Source organism: Tuber melanosporum (assembly GCF_000151645.1).
Source record: "Tuber melanosporum whole genome shotgun sequence assembly, scaffold_137, strain Mel28".
NCBI classification, from domain to species: Eukaryota; Fungi; Ascomycota; class Pezizomycetes; order Pezizales; family Tuberaceae; genus Tuber; species Tuber melanosporum.
Genome location: NW_003298794.1, coordinates 210,855 through 234,871, shown reverse-complemented (window position 1 = coordinate 234,871; position 24,017 = coordinate 210,855). Strand labels below are relative to the sequence as shown.

At 41.0% G+C, this 24,017-nt stretch overlaps 1 protein-coding gene; it reads right to left on the bottom strand.

The window, feature by feature from the left end:
• Positions 1-17,505: 17,505 nt before the first annotated feature.
• On the bottom strand, positions 17,506-20,197 carry GSTUM_00002583001 (uncharacterized protein). XM_002836242.2 has 9 exons: positions 19,900-20,197; positions 19,515-19,841; positions 19,417-19,438; positions 18,796-19,242; positions 18,621-18,726; positions 18,349-18,522; positions 18,189-18,269; positions 18,069-18,095; positions 17,506-17,997 (listed from the first exon to the last, which is right to left on the bottom strand). Exons 2-9 carry the CDS (start codon positions 19,826-19,828, stop codon positions 17,927-17,929), a joined length of 1,242 nt encoding a protein of 413 aa, XP_002836288.1. The 5' UTR covers positions 19,829-19,841; positions 19,900-20,197; the 3' UTR covers positions 17,506-17,926.
• Between the last annotated feature and the right edge of the window lie 3,820 nt (positions 20,198-24,017).

The following is a 24,017-nucleotide window of genomic DNA, read 5'->3' as shown; positions in this document are numbered from 1 at the left end:
TTTCTGCAAGTACTTTATAGGAGTTCTAAACTCTTATAATTATTGACGTCTAGATATGTATGTGCTGGCTCTTTACAATAGATCCTTCAATATTTACTATCAAATCTTGTTTGAAAATATCCTATTACTTATAGGCTATAATAAAGATGTTCCGTTCTTCAAGCCTTATAACTTACTGAAATGTCCATGGATTTACTCAGTTCTCTTCTGATACCTTGTTAAACGTCTTCTGCTATATATTCTCCATGTAGTGTATGTTCAGGATGCCAGGAGCGATAAATATGGTGTTATTCAGATATCTTCCGTTTTGTGACTCTATAGTCACATGATATGACTCACAATAATATGTGTGATGACATGCAGGTACTATAATTGGGCTGGCCCAAGGTATTGGAGATCAGGAATTCCTATTCCAGTAGGTATTACACTTCTTTAAAGTCTTTCTTACATATCAGATTATTGTACTCCTAACAAGTCTCCCTTGTTTAGGTATTTTATTTTGTCTTTGTACCACATTTGTGAGAATGTTTTTCATACCTGGTTTGCTTATCTAGCACAAGATAGTAGTAATACTATTGAACCCCTTTGCATCTGTCTCTATTGTGGCAAGCTAGTTCAAACTCTCATTCCTCGAGATTATAACCGTTGTCATAGCTGTATGAGCACCTTTCTTAGTTGTCTTCAAGCTACTGGGTTCTGTACCTCTCAAATTCTTAGTTCTCACATTCAAATGCCAGAATTGGCTTAGGCTCATACAGCTCTGCGACTTGATTGACTTGTACAAATTACTTGAATATTGATTGGATGCATTTATCAACAGTGATTAGACGTCCAGAGATTACATTACAAACTCTTAATCTCTTGTTGGTGCGGGGCATGTCTTGTAAGAACTTGTATTGCTAACTAATCCCAATTGTAGTTAGAGTTTGAGAAGTTTTTCCTGAGTGAAACCTTGCTACCTAATTTTTCCTTGAACTAGTGCTTCTTTATAATGTCTTCTAATAAATTGATAACCTGAACAAAATACTCATATGGAAAATATTTAAAGATGTTTGATTTAATTGATAAATAGATTGTATTAAGCCTTCATTCTCCTACAGTAACACCAATATTTCGAGTTGTTAAAACCAGCTTGAATCTTGGCTCAAAAGATAATACAGATTGTATAGACCAAGAATGCCATGTTGAACCCTCAGATGCAAAGTGTTCCCAGTGAATTACTGGATTCTATAACTATTGGTATCTGCTAATCGTGTCAATCATAATACATGGACTATTTCCTAGCATACAAGATGTGATGTATTGTGAGGAATACTTAGGAACTATGGAAACTTCTATCTACAGCTGACTTGGGATGCAGACAATTTGTTTAGTACATCATCAATTGTATCTTAAACAATGTTTACTAACGAGTTGTAAAATGGATAAGGAATGTTATCAGAGTATAAGCAGTTAGCAGATTCGCCAAGTAGGAAACCTGAATGGATGTAGATGTGATATTGGATCGGAGCTTATAGGATTAGGAAAAGCGATACTGGCAACATACCTAAATGAATATTATAGCTCACCAAGTATCCTATCAAATAAACTGTTATTGCATCAAACTACATCTCCACCAATAATTGCAAATACATAGTGAGGAAGACCTCCCAAGCCCCTACAAATAGATATAATCTAGATCATGGTGTTCGTAGACCCAGGGATCAAGCTGGTTGGACAAGAAATAGAGAATGTTCATCTAAGGAACTCTGGTACCCATAAGTATAAAACCTGATGAAGATTGGATGCCACTGAATAGGATACTGAACCCAATCCAGAAGACCTTTATATAGCCAATAATACTCATACATAACAATACATGACGGAGTCTGAAGCAGCTAAGCAATAGCAAAACCATCCTACCAAGACAATATGGATTTCAACCGTGTACTAACTGCAAGTTATTGGATCTGCACTCATGATACTGGCACCTCATGGGACAATTTATCACTACATTTCCTATATTCCACTCATATTTCTGTTATCCGAAATTTGACCATTTTTATTACCACTGTGCAGTCCAAGTACTCCTATGTCTACCACATCAGTCTATTCGAGCAGGTCCCACTGGTACCTTATGTCTGGACAAGTAGTCAGTAAGTAGTTCTCCGTTCAATTTAGTGGTTGATATAGATAGACTAATTGTAGAGCTAGGTCAGTTACTTATTCTGCAATATATACCGCATGAGGAGCTACTCTCCAATGATGTTCATTTCAGAAGCCAGGTGTTCTGAGCCTAAGATGCGGAAATGGAGATGGTGGGTGGGATCACAAATATCAGACTGTTAGAGTATTGAATGAATTTAGTTGGCTGACACTAGGGGCATTAAGTGATGTGACAAAGATTGCAATACAAATATAGAAAGAAATGTGAAAAACACACAGGCATAAACTCACAGTTGGGATACCATGTGAAGAATCACATTATGAAGTTATACAAACTGTCAGAAGATCTAATAGCAATGACTTAGCATATGGATTATCAGCTAGAAAAACATAGGTTGATGTACAATCTAAATCCATATAAAGTTTATTTCAACTGCGTAATTGGCACCAAATGACACTTACTAAGTAATATTGCACCCAATCCCTGGCCTAGGCCATTGCTTTATTGCATAGTAAATTTTAGAGGAAGTTTAAATTAAATATTTCATGGAAAAGAAAGTGCGCAGAATAGTAGATCCTTACTTTCAGAGGCAAATAAATAGTACCGTGATGTTCTGGATGTGTGCTATAATCTGTTATACACTACATGAATGGCAATTGGGAATATACTTAGAGTCAATAGATCTCTAGCTGGACTCAGTCCGGGGTAAGAATAAAGGAATCTGTTATGACAGATTATGGTGGATCTAGTTACTAACTTTGTACTGGAGTTGAAAGACTTTTTCATGTGGCGGAGATAAATATAGGCTAGCTGCCTACTCTCAATTCAGGAAATAATTTGGAGAAGCTTTTATGAAGCTAACTGGAAGAAGTTGTAGCAGGTTTAGAGAGTGTAGAAAGAGAGTAATAAAGGATATGACAATAATTGGAAAAACATGAAGACAGAAGGTAGGAGTCAGGTATGTAATTGGACATCAGAACAACCTGTCCTATAATCTACCAACTAGTCCAACTTGGCCTTGGATTAACACTATAAAGTGCAAAATGAATCACAGGGAATTGATACTTCATGCGATTATAGCCAGATGTCAATTGTCCACAACTGAAAGTTTCTTGAATTAGGTACTGCAGGCCCAAATCATACATGCGAGCCAACTTTAGGCCTGATGACTGATGGCCCTCTGTGACCTTCTTTATTGAGTCTTGTCTCTGTCATCCTTAAGGAGTGGCCAGAAGCATAGGAGCCATAATTGTGGTTTTGAAATGGTGAACCAAACAAACTTCAAGTAGTGGGAGCCACATAATAGTGGAGGCATGGGAGAGTAGGCAAGATAGGAGTCATATTATGATAAACAATAATAGATTTTGATTTTTCAAACTGTCATGTAATATGATTGCAGTTTGTATGAACAAATACTATAGATAACGGCGGGTGTGAAAACAATAAAAGGTGGTGCTATAATAAGGACTACAAATTGTGAACACTATCATTGATGATTTTTCACCCCTGTAAGGACATCCTCGGCATATTGTGATATGAAATTCCAGCATCTGAGTGATATAAAAAGCTTGAAACCAAACCAGGACATAACATGCACATGTCTTGGTAGAGAGTAGTGGATAGGGAGAATCTGGATAAAGGTGGTGGACAGCATGTGACACACTTCTGATTAGGTAAGAGTTGTGGTATCAAAAGTGAACTGAGCAAGAGGTAGCATCACTGCAACTTGAGGAAAACAGTAACTGGAAGTTAGAGAGAAGAAGGCAGATAGGGGTGGCATCAATAGTGTGGGGCCTGGGATTGGACATTATAAAAAAAAAAAGTGGTAAAGAATAGGACAGCATCAGGGCACAAGATGGTAAGATCAGACATGGTTCAAACGCACCAGATATAGGGACTCGTATTGGGACTGTGTAATGATATGGGGATATGCATAACCTAAATTAGGATATGATATTTGTGCAGTATTATATCCTGGTTAACAGATAGCCTTTTGAGTATCCCATGTATTAGATGCACAGGACACACAGGACACAGGCAATACTTTTTGCTGATGAATGTACTCTTCCACTCTCATCTTTCAATTATGAAAAATGATGGGCTTTTCTTGCCAGTGGACCAATACTTCCTCTAGGACAAGCCTCTAGATCTGGACCCTGACCCCATACTGTCCTATGCTTGGTGAATAGTATCACTCCATGCTAGGCCTCACACTGACTAGACCTTACTGTACCCCCTCCTCACTACTTGAAGTACCAGGAATCTACCAGACTATACCTCTTCAGGGAATTATAGAGGATTACCCCAGTGTAAAAAACCAAATCCAATTCAGGACAAGCTACCCAGCCTTCATAACTTCTATAACATAAACAAGATATCAGACCTAGAACCCTGATAGTAAGTAGGAGTATGAAGACCTCCACTACGCCCTTCTATCTTCACTAGCTACTCCTGATTGTAGAGTACTCCATCTCCTTGAATTTCTTGATATTCATCCCAACTTCCACCTCTAGTCCTTGGTAACTCCAATAAGCTCTTGGCCATTAGATCTCTCTTACTAAGACTAATTCCCCTCCATCATGTCTTTCTGCTATGCTCTCACCATATATGCTGAGAATGTCTGGCTACTAGTATCTTTTTTGGCTTTGATAATCATATTGATAATATTCCATCGAAAGCTCAATACGTTATTGTTTCTTTACCTACTGGAATAGATACTGCTTGGCTTACTAGTTTCTTTCATTGGCTCCTTTGAGATTGAAGTTTTATTTATGTCATAGCTTATTCTTCCTGTGAGTTCTTGTACCTTAATAAGAAATACCTATTATAAAAAATAAAAAAAAATAAAAATAACACTTTCTATTACTATTCTAGCTATATGAGTACCCAACTCCTACAGACATGTCTAGCCATCCTCTAATTATCAGACTAATAATCATCTATAGTGAATTAGACTACTTCAAGCCATTCTAACCTTCTCCCAATTGAAGTATTTTAGTCACTGCATCTCTAATAGCACCACATGAGTAAAAGCTCTTCTCATCTCAAGCATGTCAGTAGTGAACCTTTATATCCAAGTGGATGCTTTATCAACTATATAACTCTCTACTCACTTACATCTACTCTTCTACAACTATCCCCCATTCCTGAACATCTATTTGATTCTATATGACTATTTGATTTCCAGAAGATAGTCAATTAGCACCTCCAATACATATCTTAAGAGGTTTACTACCAATAGGCACTACACAAAGTCAACCTGCCCAGAAGTATACCTGAGGATAACCTCAGACTTGTCTCCTAGAGTCCTAAATGATTCTCTAGTATTATTCCATATTTGGGACAATACGCTTGAGTTACTATATTTATAGGTCTTCTCTAACTTCCAATACTACTTCTAAGTTCAAACATGTATTACTCAGTTAGTACTAGTCTGCTTTACACAATATCACCTGGAGACCAATCTCTAGGTTCTCTTCTTCCCCTGTGTATATATGTAACTATCCCCTTTTAGATAGTTAGTTCTTGGCGATGGGGAACGATACTTATCTCTTCTGTCTCCTTCGTTGTTTATCTTACGATAGCTCTAGGCCTCTGCCTACTTTACCGATAGTACAAGACCTTTGTCTTCTATCGGAAACACCTCTCATAAGCTTTCTCTAACTCGGCTTCGTGACGAGCACTTCTCAGCATAATGATAATGTTGCAATAAAGATAAAGATCGTAAAGGTGCTTTATATTCGTTAAAGTAACAAGTAGGAAAAGTACTTAGAACAAAGCGTGAAGAACCTATCTTCCTTGGCCACATCGGCCTCCTTATATAGTATTCTTCCTGCCTGTAGTCATGTGACCTAAAGTAGTCACATGTGCAAAACCAAATCATAACAATAAACAAGTCATATGACTCGACTGAGTCATATGCTCGAGACCCATGACCTCATAATGAGGTCATTTGCAAAACATAAATCCTATGTGCAAGGCTTACCCGCAAGGCATACTTGCAAGGCATACTTGTCAGGCGCACGTCCCATGACTCATACTTGAGCCATGTGCGAAAGCATCACCAATCCCACACATAACAAATCATATGACCCTATTGAGTCATATGTGTAAAACAATAACGTACCTGTGACTCATAACTATGCCTCACGTGAAAACCTTTTCCTTGCTAAGCTACATTCGTAACATTAGCTCCCCTCCTCCTAAGCCTGAGTCCCATCAGGCCTTTTCTCCCAGTTTCAATAGTTCCCGTCCTGCCAAACGCATGGTACTTCTCAGCTTGTGGAACATTTCATCTGCTGTCCTCCAGCTGACCCTCACTTATTCCAGAGTCAGGTTCGCCATTTCGATCGTGTACCGCTGATTATCGTTCAGCTGTCTTCGCTCCGCGATCGTTTTGTCGTTTGCCGTAATTGTGGCCTCAGCTTGGCCCAGTTGTTCTCGTAGTCCCCGGATCTGCCTCTGTAGGCTCCTGACATCCAGTTCCGTGTCTGCGGAGGAGTTTTGGGCCCCTCCTTCCCTGGACCGCGTTCTTGCGGCCCATGCCTTTCTGGCATCTTCTCCTTCCAACTCTTTTCTGCTTCCATCTTTCTGCGGGTAGCATCCCGCAGATATTTTCTGTGCCCTGTGCATCCTGCACCCATTTCTGAAGCATTGTTGCCAATGCTTCAGAACGTGGTCCGGGCGTGGGCCACACTTTCGACATTCCCTCGGGAACCATCCAGAACCTTCTTTGTCGCCAAAGTGTGTTTGGCAACCGTCCTCGTAGCATACCGTCCATGACATGGCGTTATGCTGTCCTTGTCGTTCCCTTTCCTTGAGTTCTTCATCGGTTGGCCCCATGAATGAGTATTCAGGGCTGGTGGGTGTAGTTTGGCGGGGGCTATAGCTACAGCCCTCATGTTGCTGAAATGGTGCGGGAGCCATTCCCTCGCCTTTGTCTTGATTGAACGTGATCGTCACCTGGGCCCGGCTTGCCTGGGTATCACGGGTGGAAGGTTGAAATGGCATTTTGTGCGTTTTCGAAGTTGTGTGTGAAGTACCAAGTTTTATCGTGTTCAGGAGAATATCCTGTCCACGTGGCTCGGTATTGGAGGTGACCGTGGAAGAAGCGGGAATTGACTATTTTGTCGAGCTCGTATTCTGGTTCTCCGTCGAGTTCGATCGGAGGGGGAGGAATAAGTGTTTGAGAAGGAAACTTATTGTTGTTGTGTAATTCGAGGAGTGAGATGTGGAATGTATTATGTATTTGCATCGAGGGGGGAGGGTCGAGTTTATAAGCTCGGCTGCTCACTTTTTCCAATATCCTGAAGGGTCCGATTTTCTTATTGTCCAGTTTCTTTGATGGTCGTGTCGTATGGATATTGCGTGGTATTAGCCATACCATATCTCCCTGTTGTATATTCGGATCCGGTCTTCGGTGCTTATCGTATTGTTCTTTTTGCCGTTGTTGTGCTTAACTCATCTCGTATTGTAAGGTTTCACGTAGTTTTCCCATATCCGCTTTCTCCGGTATCACATCATTAATCGTATGATATGTGGTCTGACTTTGTGGATTTTGTCCCTAATTCGCGAAAAATGGTGTTGTGCCGATCATTTCTTGTTTTCCATTGTTGTATGCGAATTCTGCCATTGATAACAGCTTGTACCAATCATCTTGTTGATAGTTGACGTAAGCCCTTAAATATTGTTCGAGTATTGCATTTACTCATTCCGTTTGTCCATCCGTTTGTGGGTGGAACGCTGTGCTCATTCTGTTTTGTATTCTCATTTCTCCGCTTACATTTTTCCATAGTCCCGATGTGAATAGTGTTCCTCGATCGGTGATGATATTCTTAGGTAGGCCATGAAGTTGAAAGACCTCTCTGAAAAAGGTTTGTATAAAATCCCTCGTGTTGATATCTTTTCTAACCGGAATGAAATGGCTCATTTTGGTCAGATGATCAACCACGACCAGGATGCTATTGCAATTTTCCGATGTTGGTAGGTCCGTGATGAAATCCATGGTAATTGTTTCCCATGGTTGTTCGGGAACTTCATTGGATTTTAGTAATCCATATGGTGCATGTTTAGCTGTTTTCGTTCTTTGGCATAGGTCGCAATTTTTGACATATCGTTTGACGTCTTCGCGCAGTCCTGGCCAATAGACTGACCTCGTAATGAATTCCGTGGTTTTAGCCGTTCCTCCGTGTCCTGCCGTTCGGATATCGTGGTGTTGTCGTATAATGTTTGTCCTTATCTCTTCTTCTTCCCGGATCCATTGTTTTCCGTCGTACCACATATTTCCATCCTTCCATTGGCATAAACCCAGAGCAATTCCTTTCATCTCTTTTTTTCCTTCCTCCAAGGCTTCTCTTATTGTCTGAATTGTTTTGTCTTTCTCGTTTGCGTTCTCTATTCCTCTTTCCTCCGTTGATGTGAATTGGATAACCTCCATTGCCTCAAAGTAGGTTTTTGTTAATAGTGTTCGTGTTTTTTGTTTGATTCTTTCGTCTTCTTTCGTTTGTGGTTTGTCGCTTGCAATCCATGTGAGAGCGTCTGGCTTTCCACTTTCTTTGCCTGGTCGGTATTCGATTTTGAAGTTGTATTTGCTGAGGTGTTCCATCCATCTTATCTGGCGATCGTTCAGTTCTTTCGTAGTCATGAACGGCACCAGGTTCTTGTAGTGGGTTAGAACTCGGACTGGATGGTCGCTGTTCGAAACGTATCTTCTCCATTCTTTTAATGCTTGAACTATTGCTAATAGTTCTTTGTTTGCAACATCGTAGTTGCACTCTGCGGGGATCATTGTCTTGGATCGATAGGACACTGGCCTCTATTTTCCATCGTCACATTGTTGTGATAGTATGCCTGAGCATACATATTTTGAAGCATCCGTTTCGATCATCGTCCTTCTGTCTGGGTTGAAATGAACCAGTATGGGTGCCGATGTTAGATGCGTTCGTATTACATCATAGGCGTTTTGTTCGGTTTCTCCCCATTCCCACTTTTTGTCATTCTTGGTTAGGTTATAGAGTGGTTTTGCAAGCCTGCTAAATTCCTCTATGAACCTTCGATAAAAGTTGCAGAATCCCATAAAGCATTGAACATCTGTCTTGTTGTTTGGTTTGGCCCGATCCCATATGGCTGCTGTTTTAACAGGGTCAACCTTGACCCTATTTCAATTGATGATAAATCCAAGGTATTCTGTTTCTTCCTTATGGAATTCGCATTTTGTTGGTTTGATCTTCATTCCTGATGCTTGTATTGCGGCCATGATATTGCTGATATCTTTTTGGTGTTGCCTTATGTTTTCCGAGTATATGAGTACATTGTCCAAGTATACGATGCAACATATGTCTAGGTACTTATTAAGTACTTTGTTGATCTATCTCTGGAATGAAGCCGGTGCGTTGGTTAGCCCGAAGGGCATAACTAAGTATTCGAACATTCCGTATCTTGAGGCGAATGTAGTCTTCCATTCGTCTCCTGCCTTGATGCGTATGTTATGGTATGCATCTTTGATGTCGAGTTTGGTGAAGTATTTTGCTGACCGTAGTCTGTCCAGTGCTTCTCCAATCAAGGGTAGCAGATATCGGTCTTTTTTGGTAACCGAATTGAGGGCTCTGTAGTCCACGCAAAGTCTCATTTTTCCGTCTTTCTTTTTGACAAATAGTATCGGGGATCCTCCTGATGCGAAAGAGTCTCTGATCCATCCTTGCTTTAGGTTTTGCTCGATGTACTTCCTTAGTTCTTCAAGCTCTGCTTCTCTTAGGGGGTATAACTTCTTGTAGGGAATCTCTTTTGTCTTTCCCGTTTTTTCATCTTTGTCCAGCTGAATTTCGTGATCAATTCCTGGTCTTCGAGGTGGTAGCTCCGTAGCTTCCTCTTCTTGGAATAGATTTGTGAATTGGTGATATTCTTTTGGAACCAATTCTTTCCATCCTTTTTTGCTTTGGTATTTCTTGTCCAGGATTGCTAGTTCTGTGCTGATGTTGATTTTTGCTAGAACTGCTTTCTCGTCTTCGTATGTCCATTTGAGAATTCCTGTGGTATCTCCTCTTCGATAGTACCGTCCAAAGGCTTGTGCTGTGATCTCTTTGATCTCAATTCTTTTTGTTATATTGAGCTGGTTTTGGTCTGTGCTTCCAAATCCCTTATTTCCTCTTATGGTTTCTTCCAGTTGATCTACTTCGTGCAGATCCTTTTAGTTGATTTTTTCTATTATCAACTGTGCGATTCGATCGCCTTTCTGGACTTGGTAGTCCTCTTGGGATAGGTTGGCCAGGACCACTTTGATTTCACCTGTATAGTCGACATTGATCACCCCTGCCATGGTTATGAGCCGATGTTTGACTGCTAGACTACTGCGGGGTGCTATCCGTCCGTAGGTGCCTTCTGGTAGTCGAATGGCTATTCCCGTTGCTATAGTTGTTTGCCCATTGGCCGGTATCTTTATTCCTTCATTGGCGTATAGGTCGTGTCCTGCTGCCCCTTTGGAACCCTTGGTAGGCACTTTTGCCTCTTAGTCCAGTCTTTGTATCCGGACTCTCTTATCTTGCCGTATCTCGGTGAACTTTGTATGCAAAGTTTTTTATTCCGCTTCCCATATCGGTGTTGAGTAGACCACAGGCGAACTGTTGAGACATCGTGTCGCACATGTTTTGCTTGTAAAGGTCATTTTGTTCTCGTTCCAATCGATCGTCGGATTATGCTTTCGTAACCATGGCATTCCTAGGACTATCTCATGGTTTTTCAGATCTGCTACTTGGAAGGTTGCCGTTTCCCTATGGCTGTCAACGTCCATAGGTACTGTCGCCGTATGGGTTATAGGACCCATAGCAGTGGGCTTTCCATCCACTAAGTAGACTTATCTTGCTTTCTTCGCTTGTTTGGTGTGGAGGTCGTATTTGTTGCATATTTCTTTGTCGATGAAGTCTTCGGTAGCCCCAGAGTCGAGCATTGCATATATTGTTGTTCCTTTTTCATCATTGTATATCTTCATTTTGATCATCACGTGATCTCCATCTTCTTCCCCTCTTTGTGTATGCAGTGCCGTGTAGTAGTTTGCTAATTTGATGGGTTTTCCAGGTCCACATCTTGGATCTCCCAGACCACCGTTTACTGGGGACCCTCGTCGTTTTCAGCCGGTGAATCTTCTGCTATCATTTCGCAGATGTTACTTCTTTTTTGATTTCGGAAACGCTTACTTCCAGCAGCTCTGTTTCCCTGATATCCGTTGTCTGGTCCGCTTCTGCATTCTCGTATCCGATGTCCTGCTTTTCCGCACCTTAGGCAGAGTTTCCCATTCATCCTCCTGGCGTACTCTTCCTTAGACAGGTTTAGAGCCGGTCCTGCTCTTGATTTGTCTAATTCCATTGGCTCGCCTGGTGGTAATGCTCGGCTTTCTCCTCGCGGTGCTTGTGGTTTGAAGGTCCCATCCACATTCCTGGATGATTGGACCACTCTGTGCGCTATAGTGCTTTCTGAGTTGCTTCGAACCATGTTCAATTTGCTTTCATTGTCTGTTGCCCATCTTGCAAACCGTTCAGGTGTGGTATAGCGCAGGTCAGAGATTCCCCATGCCTCTTGGAGTCTCTCGCTGCAGTTTCTCAGGAGGATGATGTAGAGAGTAGCATCATCAAACTCGGCCTCGTATTCCAATAGTCGGCATTTGTTCCAGTATGTTGAAAATGTTTGTTTTCCTTGCTGGAGTTTTTCTAGCTTTCGTCTTGCTGTTTCTTTGGCGTTGGGATCTCCAAATTGTTCGAGGAGTGTCGCCTTGAACTCTTCGTATGTGACCCATTCCCTCTGCTTCCTGCCATCTTGGAAAGGCATGATCCATTGCCCCGCGAGTCCTCTAAGCAGAGATTCCACATATGGAATCTTGATCTCATCATGTTAATCTCCATATCCTTTAACAGCAAAAGATCCTTCGCATTGTGCTAAGAATATTCGTAGCTTATCTTCAGCTCCTTCATATGTGTTGGGCTCCTTTGCTTTTGGTCGCTGTACATTTCCTTGCCCGGTATTTCGTGTGGCTGCTAGAAATGCTTGAAACTGATTTTCAGTCATTCCAAGTATGCTGGTTCCTGGTGCCGGAGCGGCTGGGGCCGGTGGCCCAGGTACTGCGGATCCCGACATTCTCTCAGGCCGTAGAGTTCCAGCAGGAGAGCTATCAACTGGTGATCCTTTCTCTGGGGTTACTGGGCTTGCTGCTCTCGAGGGTTCTGCTGAGACGTGATCTAGGGCGTCGCTGAATCCTCCTAGATTAAGATTTTGATTGTCAATGTCAATATCTCCTTCCCTGTCCGGGTTGAAGGATGCCATCTTGTATCGTTTAGCGTCGCACTAGGTGACGCTTTGTAATGTAACGATCCCCTTTTAGATAGTTAGTTCTTGGCGACGGGGAACGATACTTATCTCTTCTGTCTCCTTCGTTGTTTATCTTACGATAGCTCTAGGCCTCTCCATACGTTACTGATAGTACAATACCTTTGTCTTCTATCGGAAACACCTCTCGTAAGCTTTCTCTAACTCGTCTTCGTGACGAGCACTTCTCTGTGTAATGATAATGTTGCAATAAAGATAAAGATCGTAAAGGTGCTTTATATTCGTTAAAGTAACAAGTAGGAAAAGTACTTAGAACTAAGTGCGAAGAACCTATCTTCCTCGGCCGCATCGGCCTCCTTATATAGTATTCTTCCCGCCCATAGTCATGTGACCTAAAGTGGTAACATGTGCAAAACCAAATCATAACAATAAACAAGTCATATGACTCGACTGAGTCATATGCTCGAGACCCATGACCTCATAATGAGGTCCTGTGCAAAACATAAATCATATGCGCAAGGCTTACCCGCAAGGCATACTTGCAAGGCATACTTGTCAGGCGCACGACCCATGACTCGTACTTGAGCCATGTGCGAAAGCATCACAAATCCTACACATAACAAATCATATGACCCTAATGAGTCATATGTGTGAAACAATAACGTCCCTGTGACTTATAACTATGCGTCACGTGAAAACCTTTTCCTTGCTAAGCCACATTCGTGACAATATACTGTAGACAGTATTTGGTCAGGCTGACAGCCAGAATGTATACCATATCACAGGAGCATTTCCACATTTAAACTTTTACTAGATTCATAGTAACTCTCCAGGCTGTACTCCATGATATAAGGGACATCTAACTGGGCTGGGGGAGGGTGTAGGCCAACTCTCCTAAGGTATAGCTTATTTAAAGCTAATCTTCTATTGTGGGAGTAATCTGTATAATCAGTGATTTGCATGTCCAATGTGGTTTCTTGTAAGAAGAAATCTTGTAACTTGTCCTGATATCTGATGAAATAAGTTACTCCCAATATGTAGTGACTTGACCGCATAGCAACATACCCTGTAGCGCAAGGTATAGTAACTTTAGTTTGAAGATAGAATAACTGCACCCTGACTTACACTCAAGACTAGAATAACTCGATTTTATATTTTTATTATTTTATTATCATTTTTTTATTTTCTGTTTTAATGCACCATAAGGTACAGGAGTCCTGATGCTGTCCCGCAAAGAAGCCCCAAACATCCACCCCGCCTTGTTCTCCAAGAGCCTGAAGAAATACAGTAAAACCAGAAAGGCTAACACCAGCGGCTAGGTGCCCGATCCTCAGATCCCTGGATATTGACGCGAAGGGGTCTCATCTAGAGCTACCAATTTCCAACTAGTCCTTGACGTAAAAAGCTCCCTCGCCAGCCTCTTGCACAGCCTTCTAGAATCGGTAAAGAGAGAAGGTCCAGAAACCGATTCTTCAAAGTAAGAAAATCTCCTATCCCAACCGTACACCCTCTACCGAGGAGGAGAAAACCCAAAACCAAGGAAACTCCAAACTGAAGGTTGAAGGAAACCACTCACCTATAACAACCAGATTTCCAACCCAACCCATAGGACAGAACATGTCCGTGAAGCTGAAATAAGGAACAGGTACATCCTATAGGTGACATCAATGTATATCTTACACATCTTGTGCATGATAGCGAGCAGGAGAAACCGTAAAGAAAGAGTGCCCGCTGCAAGCATGGAGGATTAGTGAAACTACAGCCTCAAGCCATCCATCTCGGAGGGTCGATGGGGCTGCCTGAGGTAGCAAAAGAGGGTATCGTATTAGGGTACCAGCTAGCACAACTAAAGAGCGAAAGGTGGGTAGGACCAGAGGATCCAGTGCAAACGCAACCATTACCGAATAGTTGCCATATTACCAAATCTCTCAAGTAGTCCCTTGTTCGCTGAGAGATAGTGTTACAAGATATAGCCGACTATGGTACTTAACCAACCATACTTCTATACCGAAGACTCTTGTCTATGGCCATTCTTATAATAGTGGTCCCTTGATGCTATCATGTATAAAGGTTTGGCTAACTGTAATAGTACTCATTAGAGTCTTATTATACTAATACCTTTTACAAAGTACCTGATCCAGTATTGTGAGACTTATAATTTCAATGAAACTGAAACTCACATTGCAGTTAGATTTAATCACTGAATCCTTATCTGAGATTGAACCAGGCTCTTATAACTTGCAAGTTCAACAAATCAGAAACTTGTTACTGTTTGTAATAATATCACTGCTGTAGAAATTTATTCTCTTCTTTGACAATCGTTTCCAGTATTATCTACCAAGTAAACTGGTATAACTATTTCTACCAGTTAATTACCTTTTTACTACCTCTAATTCTGGATACAATAATACTCACTTGACCTGAAAGAGGACCTGTGTTATCCTCTTGGAATAATATGTCTTACTCTAAAGATTATGTAGTCAATAGCTTTGCATCCTTGATAGATTTGACTTTTATTGGACAAACAACTTTTTAGATCATTGTAATAAAGATCAATTTTAATGAATGCTAACATCTTCCCCATCCCAGTCACTGCTTTCAACTTTCGAATATTGTTTTCTTTCAACCTTTCAACTATTATTACTCTGAAGCTGTTGCAATAGTATCCTGTATTTGTTATAGTAACTTTATTGAAGATGAGTTCTTGGACAGAGTTAAATATATTCTTCAATAACATTTTACACAATTAATAATGCAATCTGCATTCCAAGCTGCAGGGCTAGCACCATATGATCACCTCCTTCACTTGAATATTGTTCTCTTCTAATCCTTCTACTATTATCACTCTAAAGCCATTATAGTAAGTATCTGTACTCATTATAGTAACATTGTTGAAGCTGAGTTCTTTCACAGAATTATATATATTCTTCAATAAGGGTTTAAGGAATTAGTAATTCAATCTGCATTTCAAGCTGTGATACTAATATTATACATATTCTAGATATTGTAATATTTAAGTTGTAATAGTCTATTGTTTATATAAAGTTAAGTTGGCAATAAGCCTAACTAGCAGAATTACTATCAACCGTTTCTCTTATCACTCTAAGTCTAAAAAGATAAGACAATAAATTACTTGATAACACATTTAATTTATTATTACTAAACTTTCAAAACCACCTAAAGTGAGTAGTATAAGGTTGTTTTACTCCAGCATAGTCTGATTCATTCACTATAGAGCAAGGAGAAGATATCTATACTGTTAAGCATGTTAGAGCAGCAAAGAGAAAAGACAGTAGCAGAAAATAAATGCAAAGAAAGGTATGTTATATACCAATAATGCATGGGAGATAGTAAAGAGGATAGAGGATGTGGAGTTTAAAAAAGCTGAAAAACAATTGTAAAGCGATCAACATACAAAGAAAATAGCAGATCAAGCTACTCTGAAGTCCTTTCTAGATGAAATAAATGCCAATACAAGGCAGGTCAGAGGCGCTTATAAGTGCAAAATATATAAGTTAATAATTGTTTCTATTAAGAAATAAATAAAATGTGGTAAGATAACTCTACATTAGGAAATTAAATATAGTATCCATTAAGCTGCAAGGTTATCTTGAAACTCAGTATACAATACAGCCATGGAGTATATTGTGGCTTAAACTTCTGTTGAGCTACAAAGTTGTGTTGAGCCACAAAAATGCACTGAGCTGTCAAGTGGTGCTGAGCTGTCAGGCACTCTATGGAGTGCCCCCAAAAGTGTGTGAGCAAGCTTTGAAGAGTTGTGGTACAAGTACAAGCTTTAGTACTTAGAAATGGAACTCTACCCCATGCCATCCGATGTAGACCCGACTTGTCGTACTGAGGATCTTCCTATAAATTTCTTTATCATGCTTTACTTAGCTTTACGTCACTCTCTTATGGCCCCACTCCTGCAAGGCCATGAACGTGGTTGGATACCGTATAATAATCCCACGCCGAAGTTACCATGCTTGTGCTATGTATCCATGCATCACTCCTTCATGTTCCCTCATCTCTCACTAGGAAATTTATGGTACCATGTGGCATGGTGACATGATAGCAGGCGGCGCGACACGGCACAGCATCTCGGGGGGGGGGGGGGTATTGTACCAGACTTGACTGCCTTACCTCTAAGTTCTTGGAGAACACAGCACTTCCTTGCACTACTGTCGTGTAGCTGGCCGGCCGGCCAGCTAGCCTAGCAGATGCTGGAGCACATATTCACGACTCTACCATGGTTTGCCCCCCGCAAACCTAGCGGTTGTGTTGACCTGGCCAGATCTGAGCTCGTTCCATGGTGCCAGATGGCAATGCCGGCAACGGACATCGGTAGCTTAAGTTGTAGTGGAAAGAAATGCCGGTATAATGAACATTTCAGAGAACACGCTAGGTAGCTTAGTGGGTGTGCACGGGTGTGCAGCCCCTCTGGTTGTCTGCCTGACCCCTGGATCGATACAGATGGGTTTGAGATAGGGTTTTAAGTTTTGTACAGTACTCGAGTGCTCGCAGGGTAGTGTACGTCACAAGTACTGTACTTTTCCAGCAGCATCTTGAAGAAATAATAAAAAATAACAATCCGGGGATGGTTGGGCTGGTTGGGTCAGGGATGTGACGAAGGGGGGGATGGTGATCTGCGATTCATGGGGGTTCTGTGGAGCGCACGGTTTTGATGTATAAGTGCTCGAGAAATATTATGTGTGGTCTGGGTTGGGTTTCGCCTCCTTCGTGCTGAGCGGTGAGATCTACGAGTACTACCGACTGGTACTGTACACGACGTGCGGGTGCTTGTAACTGAATAAAGCGGAAGTGAGAGACATTATCTTGTTGTCGTCGGCCCACTGCTAGCTAGTTTTGTGAGTGGTATTTGTAAAATACGAGTACTCGTACAGTACCTGGATTGGCAGCGCAAACGGTGCCATAGTGAGACGAGATACCAATGGCAGTAATCTAGCTAAAGCTTCAGTTTTGTTTCATGATGGATGTCAGTAATAGGTGTTATTTACTAATAGCACTATAGTAGAATATTCACTATTGGGCATAGGTTTTTCTTGAAATTTACTCTAACTATACAGTTCAGTGTAGGTGCCCTAGCAGCGCGATCATTTGGAGGAAGAAAAAAAGATGACAATCCAGATGTCGGATTGACAGGTACCCAGTAACAAAAAGGATATTCCCCATCCAGGGCTTGGTCAACCATGGTGTATTAGGCAGTAAAACCCTCGCCAATACCATTGCACCTTGCATCCCCGTTCCGGTAAAGGGTCTACTACTAGTATACCAAGGAAAAGATAAAATGGGTGAGAAGGCAGGAGGATAAGGATATCTTTAGAGTAGCCCAAACTACGTCCTAAACAGTTATCCGGGGCCTAGGCGCTACAGTATTCCCATCTATGAATAGCTGCAAGAGTCTAGATGCAACGTCAATCATCTGTTGAGAACCCCCCTCCCTCCACCCTACAAATTGATATAATGATGCGACCCCGTTTCAAGAACATCTACGCCATCACCGACACGGAGGATACCCACTGTGTATTGCGTATTAGTACGCTATATGTCCAGTCTCAAGTTTCCACTCAAGCACAGGGAAGAAACTTACTAGCTGAGGCAGGAACCAATTGCATTCCTTCAACCAGAGGGTTAGCAAATCACAATCAGGGCCGAGCCAAAACAAGGACAAAAAGCAAAGTAAATCAACAAGGCTGGGAAGAATACATACCCAAACACGCCCCATGCTTATTCCCCAGATCAATAGCGCGATAGCTGCGCATTGTCTGGTCAGGCTCTTGCATGTGCCTCTCTAAATAGGGCATCGGTTTCCATTATTTCATATATGAAACGTGCCAAGGGGCATCAGGGAAGGAAATAAAGCAACATACCACCAGTATCAGGGTCTACGTTTGGCATTTTGCATCGCACGGTTCTACAGGCTATTTGTTCGTTAGTGATTGCATTGTTAGGACTCGAGAATGATAGTGTGCCTGCGTAGTAGACGTATCCACCTAACCGGATTTTCTTCCAGTCGTCTTCAGTGAAGGGGCTTGGCCCGGAGACTTTGGTAAAGGGTGGCTGGTTAGTTAGGGGCTCACGTGGGAGGGGAGTGTAGCAGGTTTGCGAGGGTGGGTGAGGCACAATGATGTGGGGATCATACGGATTATATTCGCACGGAAACGCAGGATATCGAGTCTAGGGATGCTGTCGGTAATGCGGGAGTTGAGTTCGCGAACGGAGGCGAGGTTTAGCATGTGCAAAGGGTACTGTTCTCGACCAATGATCAGTTGCTGTTTTGATGTGAGAGGAAGGATCAAAAGTTAGGAGTAATATACCGCGTCCGCAAATCCCGTGACTGGCTGATATCCGACTTCATTGACTGTGGGTGCATTCCTGTGGACCTCTCGTAACTCTTCCGGGCATATCCTGAACAGTGCTAGTGGGCCCTTAGTGCATAGGTAAGTCGACAGCTCCCGGAGCTCCGTTTCAACGGCAGAGGAGATGTCGTATGCTAGTGGGTGATCTTTCCAGATTCCTACTTGCTTGAGCGGGTACCTCGCCTTGAACTCCTCGGAAACTAAGAGTGGGAAGCGAATTGTTCTGGCTGGCTTGAGGAAAGGTAGATGGGACTTGATTGGGAAAGTGATGTGTAGGTTACCATCGTTTACTCCTTCAAGGTATATCTCAGTCGTAATGAGTGCCATCTTTGGATACTGCCTCTGGGTTATGAAGATCCATTGAAGATTTCCAGTCTTGAGATTTTGCTTCCATTCTGCGAAGACCTAGAAAGGTTAGTCATGTTGTCAAAATTTTTAAAACAAGTACAAGTATGATACCCGGGGGATTTGATTTCGTAAAGGTAATTCAGGTTAACCCGCAATAAAATCCATGTCCTGTACGAAACCATATTACTGGGCGCTTGTACTTCCTCGGTACTAGTAGAGGGGTAGCCCTACAAATTGACGATCATGCTCAATTCTGTCATCAAGAAGAGTAGTTAGCGTCTTCGCGAGCTATTACTTATGCCGACCCTCAGGGATTCCAACTCACTTACCCGGATGGTATGACTCGAGCTTCAGCAACCTCAATTCCGCGGCAACTCTTCACCGGGAAGATCCATAAACCCTTCACTCTCCACTGACCTGCGTCCAAGGCATCGATCCCGTGTCGATATGAATCCGCAAGATTACTTGTTTTAACGCCCAACTTTCTGCCATGCTGATTTGGGGCGAACGGGAGCCTAGAGTATACCACCCAACTTAAGAAGACAAAGGGGACCCCGAGAGCCAACAAACGCAGAATTGGTGTTGGAAGCTGCCTCGAGAGTGGCAGCCGGTGTAGCTCAACGACGACGCCGGATCGAGACATTAGTTATGTTATTCTAACAGGGTCAGCTTGTTATGCACACAGCACTCGTTTACGGTAGTTGACCCACTCACATAAACACTGAATTTTTCTGCGAATTATTGTTATTATCCGAGGACTGAAGTGCACTAGCACATTGTTTGCTTTGTTGTTGGTGGCAAGGCGAGGGAGTAGTAACAGCCGAGAACAAGAAAACGTCCGTGCGTGGGGAGGATGGAGGGGGTTTGTTGCTATCTTGGTCACGGGTAGTGTGGTAGAATGAGTGGGAGGGTGATAGTAGGCAGTCAAGCAAAGAAACAGGAGATGAGCTTGGTCGGAAGTGCCGACTATTTGATTCGATGGGAGCGTGCAAAGGGCGGAGATTTGGGGAATTTGGGGGGTTTTGGGAGGTCTTGCGTGACAGGGTAAGTGAGGGTGGGGGGTTAGAGGATAGACAAGGGTATCATACTCGTGCTTCCAAGGTTAGATCAGGTCACATGATTCCAGTAGCAAGAGGAGTGTTCAGTGGTAACCGCGCTGTCACCAAAATCAATTCAGCTTAGCCATGGTAATTGTTACCACTACCGCCTTTCTTCAAACTAAGGATAATAATATAATGAAAATTATTGCACCACCTATCAATAAGGTCTTGAAGAATTTGATACTATTCTTCAATTAAAAATCTTCTTTAATTTATCTTGTACATCATAACAAGTGCTACTGAGATTATTGTAATGTTTATGCAGAAGAGAAAGAAGAAGAGGAAATATCTCCTTTGTTTAATGTGTACTAAGACTACCTAAAGTACACAGGTCATCTTAGTGTATACTATGCAGATCCAAAACCACTACACCTCTCCAGGTCTTGGTAGCCAGATGAAAAACTATTAAACAAGTATGGCAAATACTAGCAGCCAGGTATCAGATCATGAGATGCCACAACTTGAACCTGGAAGAGTCTCGTCTAGAATCACAACTACTCAACTAGATATCCGTGCAGAAAACACTCACACACAGTAACCTGCAGCTTATATATCCAGAAAACCACACCAAAGCGAGGAATATTGAAGAAATTCTCTATAACAGTGAGATGATAGTCCCTAAACAGATATGAAAATGAAAACCTCAAATATGGGAAACCTCATAAAGTTAAGCACAAATATCTGAAACTAGAGGACCTATAAGGCTTGTTACAAATAAATATAAAAATTCATCAACTACTAGGCTTGAGTATTAAATGCATAATAGTATCTGTAGACATACAGTCTAGCCTTAATATTAAGAGATGAGCAATCAGTAAGGAGCACAAGTGCTCCATTGGAAAAGAGGTGAACACCTGTCAGTACAGAGGGCACTAAAATATTTACTAAGGGGGGCTGGAAAGAAGAAAACAAGACTCAGAGTAGAAAATAGAAGAAATATATATGAGAGCCAGTAGTAGAGTACCGGCAGTCAGAGTAGGATAATGTTGGATAGAAGAATTAGTGTTAGCCAGGAGATGAAAAGTAGATGAAGGTAACAGGAGCTTTCTATAGGAAAAGGGGTTCCAAGATTGTAATAATACTGAGGTGATCTTGGTGAAAATACAGGTAAATATAAAGCAACAGAAGAGTTGAAAAAACAAAATTGTAAAACTTAATATCATTAAGCTACTGCTTTACTCAATTAAGTCCTAATTTTGAGAGGTATTTGATTACCAGAGTAGAGGAGAACTCACATATGGTTAAGTAGATTTCATATTCAGCTTGTTACTCCCTATCACTACTCTGCGTTTACAAGTATGAAACTCCCGTAGGCTCTCTAGCTAACCTCTACAGGCCAGACTAAAGATCCTCTTTAGCAAACTTAACAACTGCATGATTTTTTAACATCTACCAGATAGAAGTGTTTTACATGACGCATCTCCAATGCAACCACAGAAGTAAATACTGTTCTCATCATAGACTTGTTAATAGTGAGCTGTTATGTGCAAATAGTTTCTGTACTAGCTATGGAACTCTCTACCCAAATACACTTAGTTTTCAACAAGTATCTACTACTGCTGAACATCTATTAGGTTCTGCTCTGTTCTATATCATTCTGGATGGTGGTCATGTAGCTTCCACTGTAGACCTCTTTGGAGATTTACTACTACTAGGTGCTACTAACTGTCAACTCTCCTAGATGTAGGTCTTATCATGACCTTAGACTACTGTCATAAAATGATTAATAATGCTCCAGTACTATTATACTTTTAGGGTAATAGCCTTTAGCTACCTCCCCTATAGACTTCTGGTTATGTCAGATATTACATCTAGTCTACAAAGTGCTATTGTTTCTTTAGCTTTAGTCTGTTTTACATGAAACCACATAGAGACCTGTTTCCCCTTTCTCCTCTTCCCCCTGACCTATCCTGCAAACACCCTCTATCGACTGAATGGTGTGCACATGTGCTATGTTACATAGAGTATCTACGCTTTTGGACTTTTACTATACATATTGCAAGTTTCCAGGCTGTAGTCCATATCGCTGGTAACTTATAACTAAAATGGAAGAGGGGTATTAGTCATCAAACCTCCAAATTACAGCTTATTTGGAGCTCAACAGGTTGTGCGTGAGTTATCTGCACAACCTGAGGTTCGAATATGCTTTATAGTTTCTTGTGACAAACAATCTAGTAACATCCCAGTAAGTCCTGCACTACAAGTTACATTTGAGGTAGAGTAATAGGCTGAATAGAAGAGTAAACTTTGACCTTTGATAAGATAACTATGGTCTGAAGGTATAGTAACTCTACTTAGACTTACTGTTAAACAATTTAGTGTATCTCATAGATTGACCACTTAAGTTACTGTACCCAGTATGGTAACCACTGATTGTTACTAGTACTTAAGTACCACTACTATGATATCACTTGTCCCACTAAGGTACTTAACCAACTGTACCTCTACTTAGTAGACTCTTGTCTACCACTGTGCCTATAGTGGTTATCTCTTGATGCTTGTATGGGTTTAGGTATGGCTAACTGTAATACTACTCTGTGGAGTCTCATTACATGGAGTAATATGGTACTTGCAGATCATAATTGTGGAGTATAAAGTATGAGAAGTAGACACAAATGCTGAAACAACTATTGGAAACAAGTTCCTATCCTGACAATGTGGCAATATCGGGTCCTCAATACTATAAGGTGTATGAAATATCTATCTCATTTGGTCACATATTGTGAAAAAGATAGTGTCACTTTGTTGATATGTTACCACTAACTGTATTGGGTAAAACGAATAAGGAAGTTAAAATATATTGTAGTCTGTTGAGATGACCAATACAACTGCAAGTTTCTTGGTAGAGAGGCAATGGGAGTCTATTATTCTTGTATACAACTAACCATATTCACAGCCATTAGTTGTAGAGAGAAAGTAAAAATCCAACAGTGCTTTTACTAAGAGTAGCTAAAGTAAAAGTATAATACAAACAAAAACCAATATTATGAGATATTGGGTGGGTTGAGTAGAGGATCGTACAAGAGTAGACTATCAGAGAGCAGACAAGTAGAATCTCTTATCTTAATGGCAGTATAGAAAGTGATAGCCTAGTCCTCCTCTAAAGAGAGAGACAAGACATGAAATATAGTGAGAAAAGTCTTTACTGTTGATGAGATTTCAAATAGGAAATGAATTTCAATTACTAGAGGTATATGACAGATGGACAATGACTTATTAATTAATTATATTCCTTTATTTTACTATCATAATAAATTCATTTTACCTTAAAGATATCCAAGACTGAATTTATTATTACCATGAACTTTGATGTCAAGAGCTCTTATACTTATATTTCGTGTTTTTTTGTCTTGATTTTACTGATACTGGAGCAGATTTTCACCTTTCTCTTAACCTCATACTTATGAGGATGATGTTATATTACTTACCAACTAGGATCACGCTTGTAATTTTCATTACCACAGCTGATATTTCAATTCTACCTTTACCTTTGGCAAGTACCTTGTGACTTATATCTTAGCCATAAGTTACAGACTTATTTGAGAGTTGGAAATATCAGTATACTATTTGTGTTTGGTTCAATATTATTGAATTTGTAAATAGTACAATTATAATAGCAAGGTAAACTATATAGATGTAATATTAAGTGGATTTTATAGGCAAACTAGCTAGAAGGTAGAAGGTATGATGGCAGATTAGTAGAGATTTCTGTCCTGATTAATTTGTAAATAA

What these genes read in the sequence shown, in the direction of transcription:
- GSTUM_00002583001 (XM_002836242.2), bottom strand. Translation starts at nt 19,828, where the DNA reads ATGTCTCGATCCGGCGTCGTCGTTGAGCTACACCGGCTGCCACTCTCG. An exon ending in GCTCGAGTCATACCATCCGG is followed by an intron (nt 19,439 to 19,514) that starts GTAAGTGAGTTG and finishes TCTTGATGACAG; the next exon opens with AATTGAGCATGATCGTCAAT. An exon ending in TAAGCATGGGGCGTGTTTGG is followed by an intron (nt 18,096 to 18,188) that starts GTATGTATTCTT and finishes CTCTGGTTGAAG; the next exon opens with GAATGCAATTGGTTCCTGCC.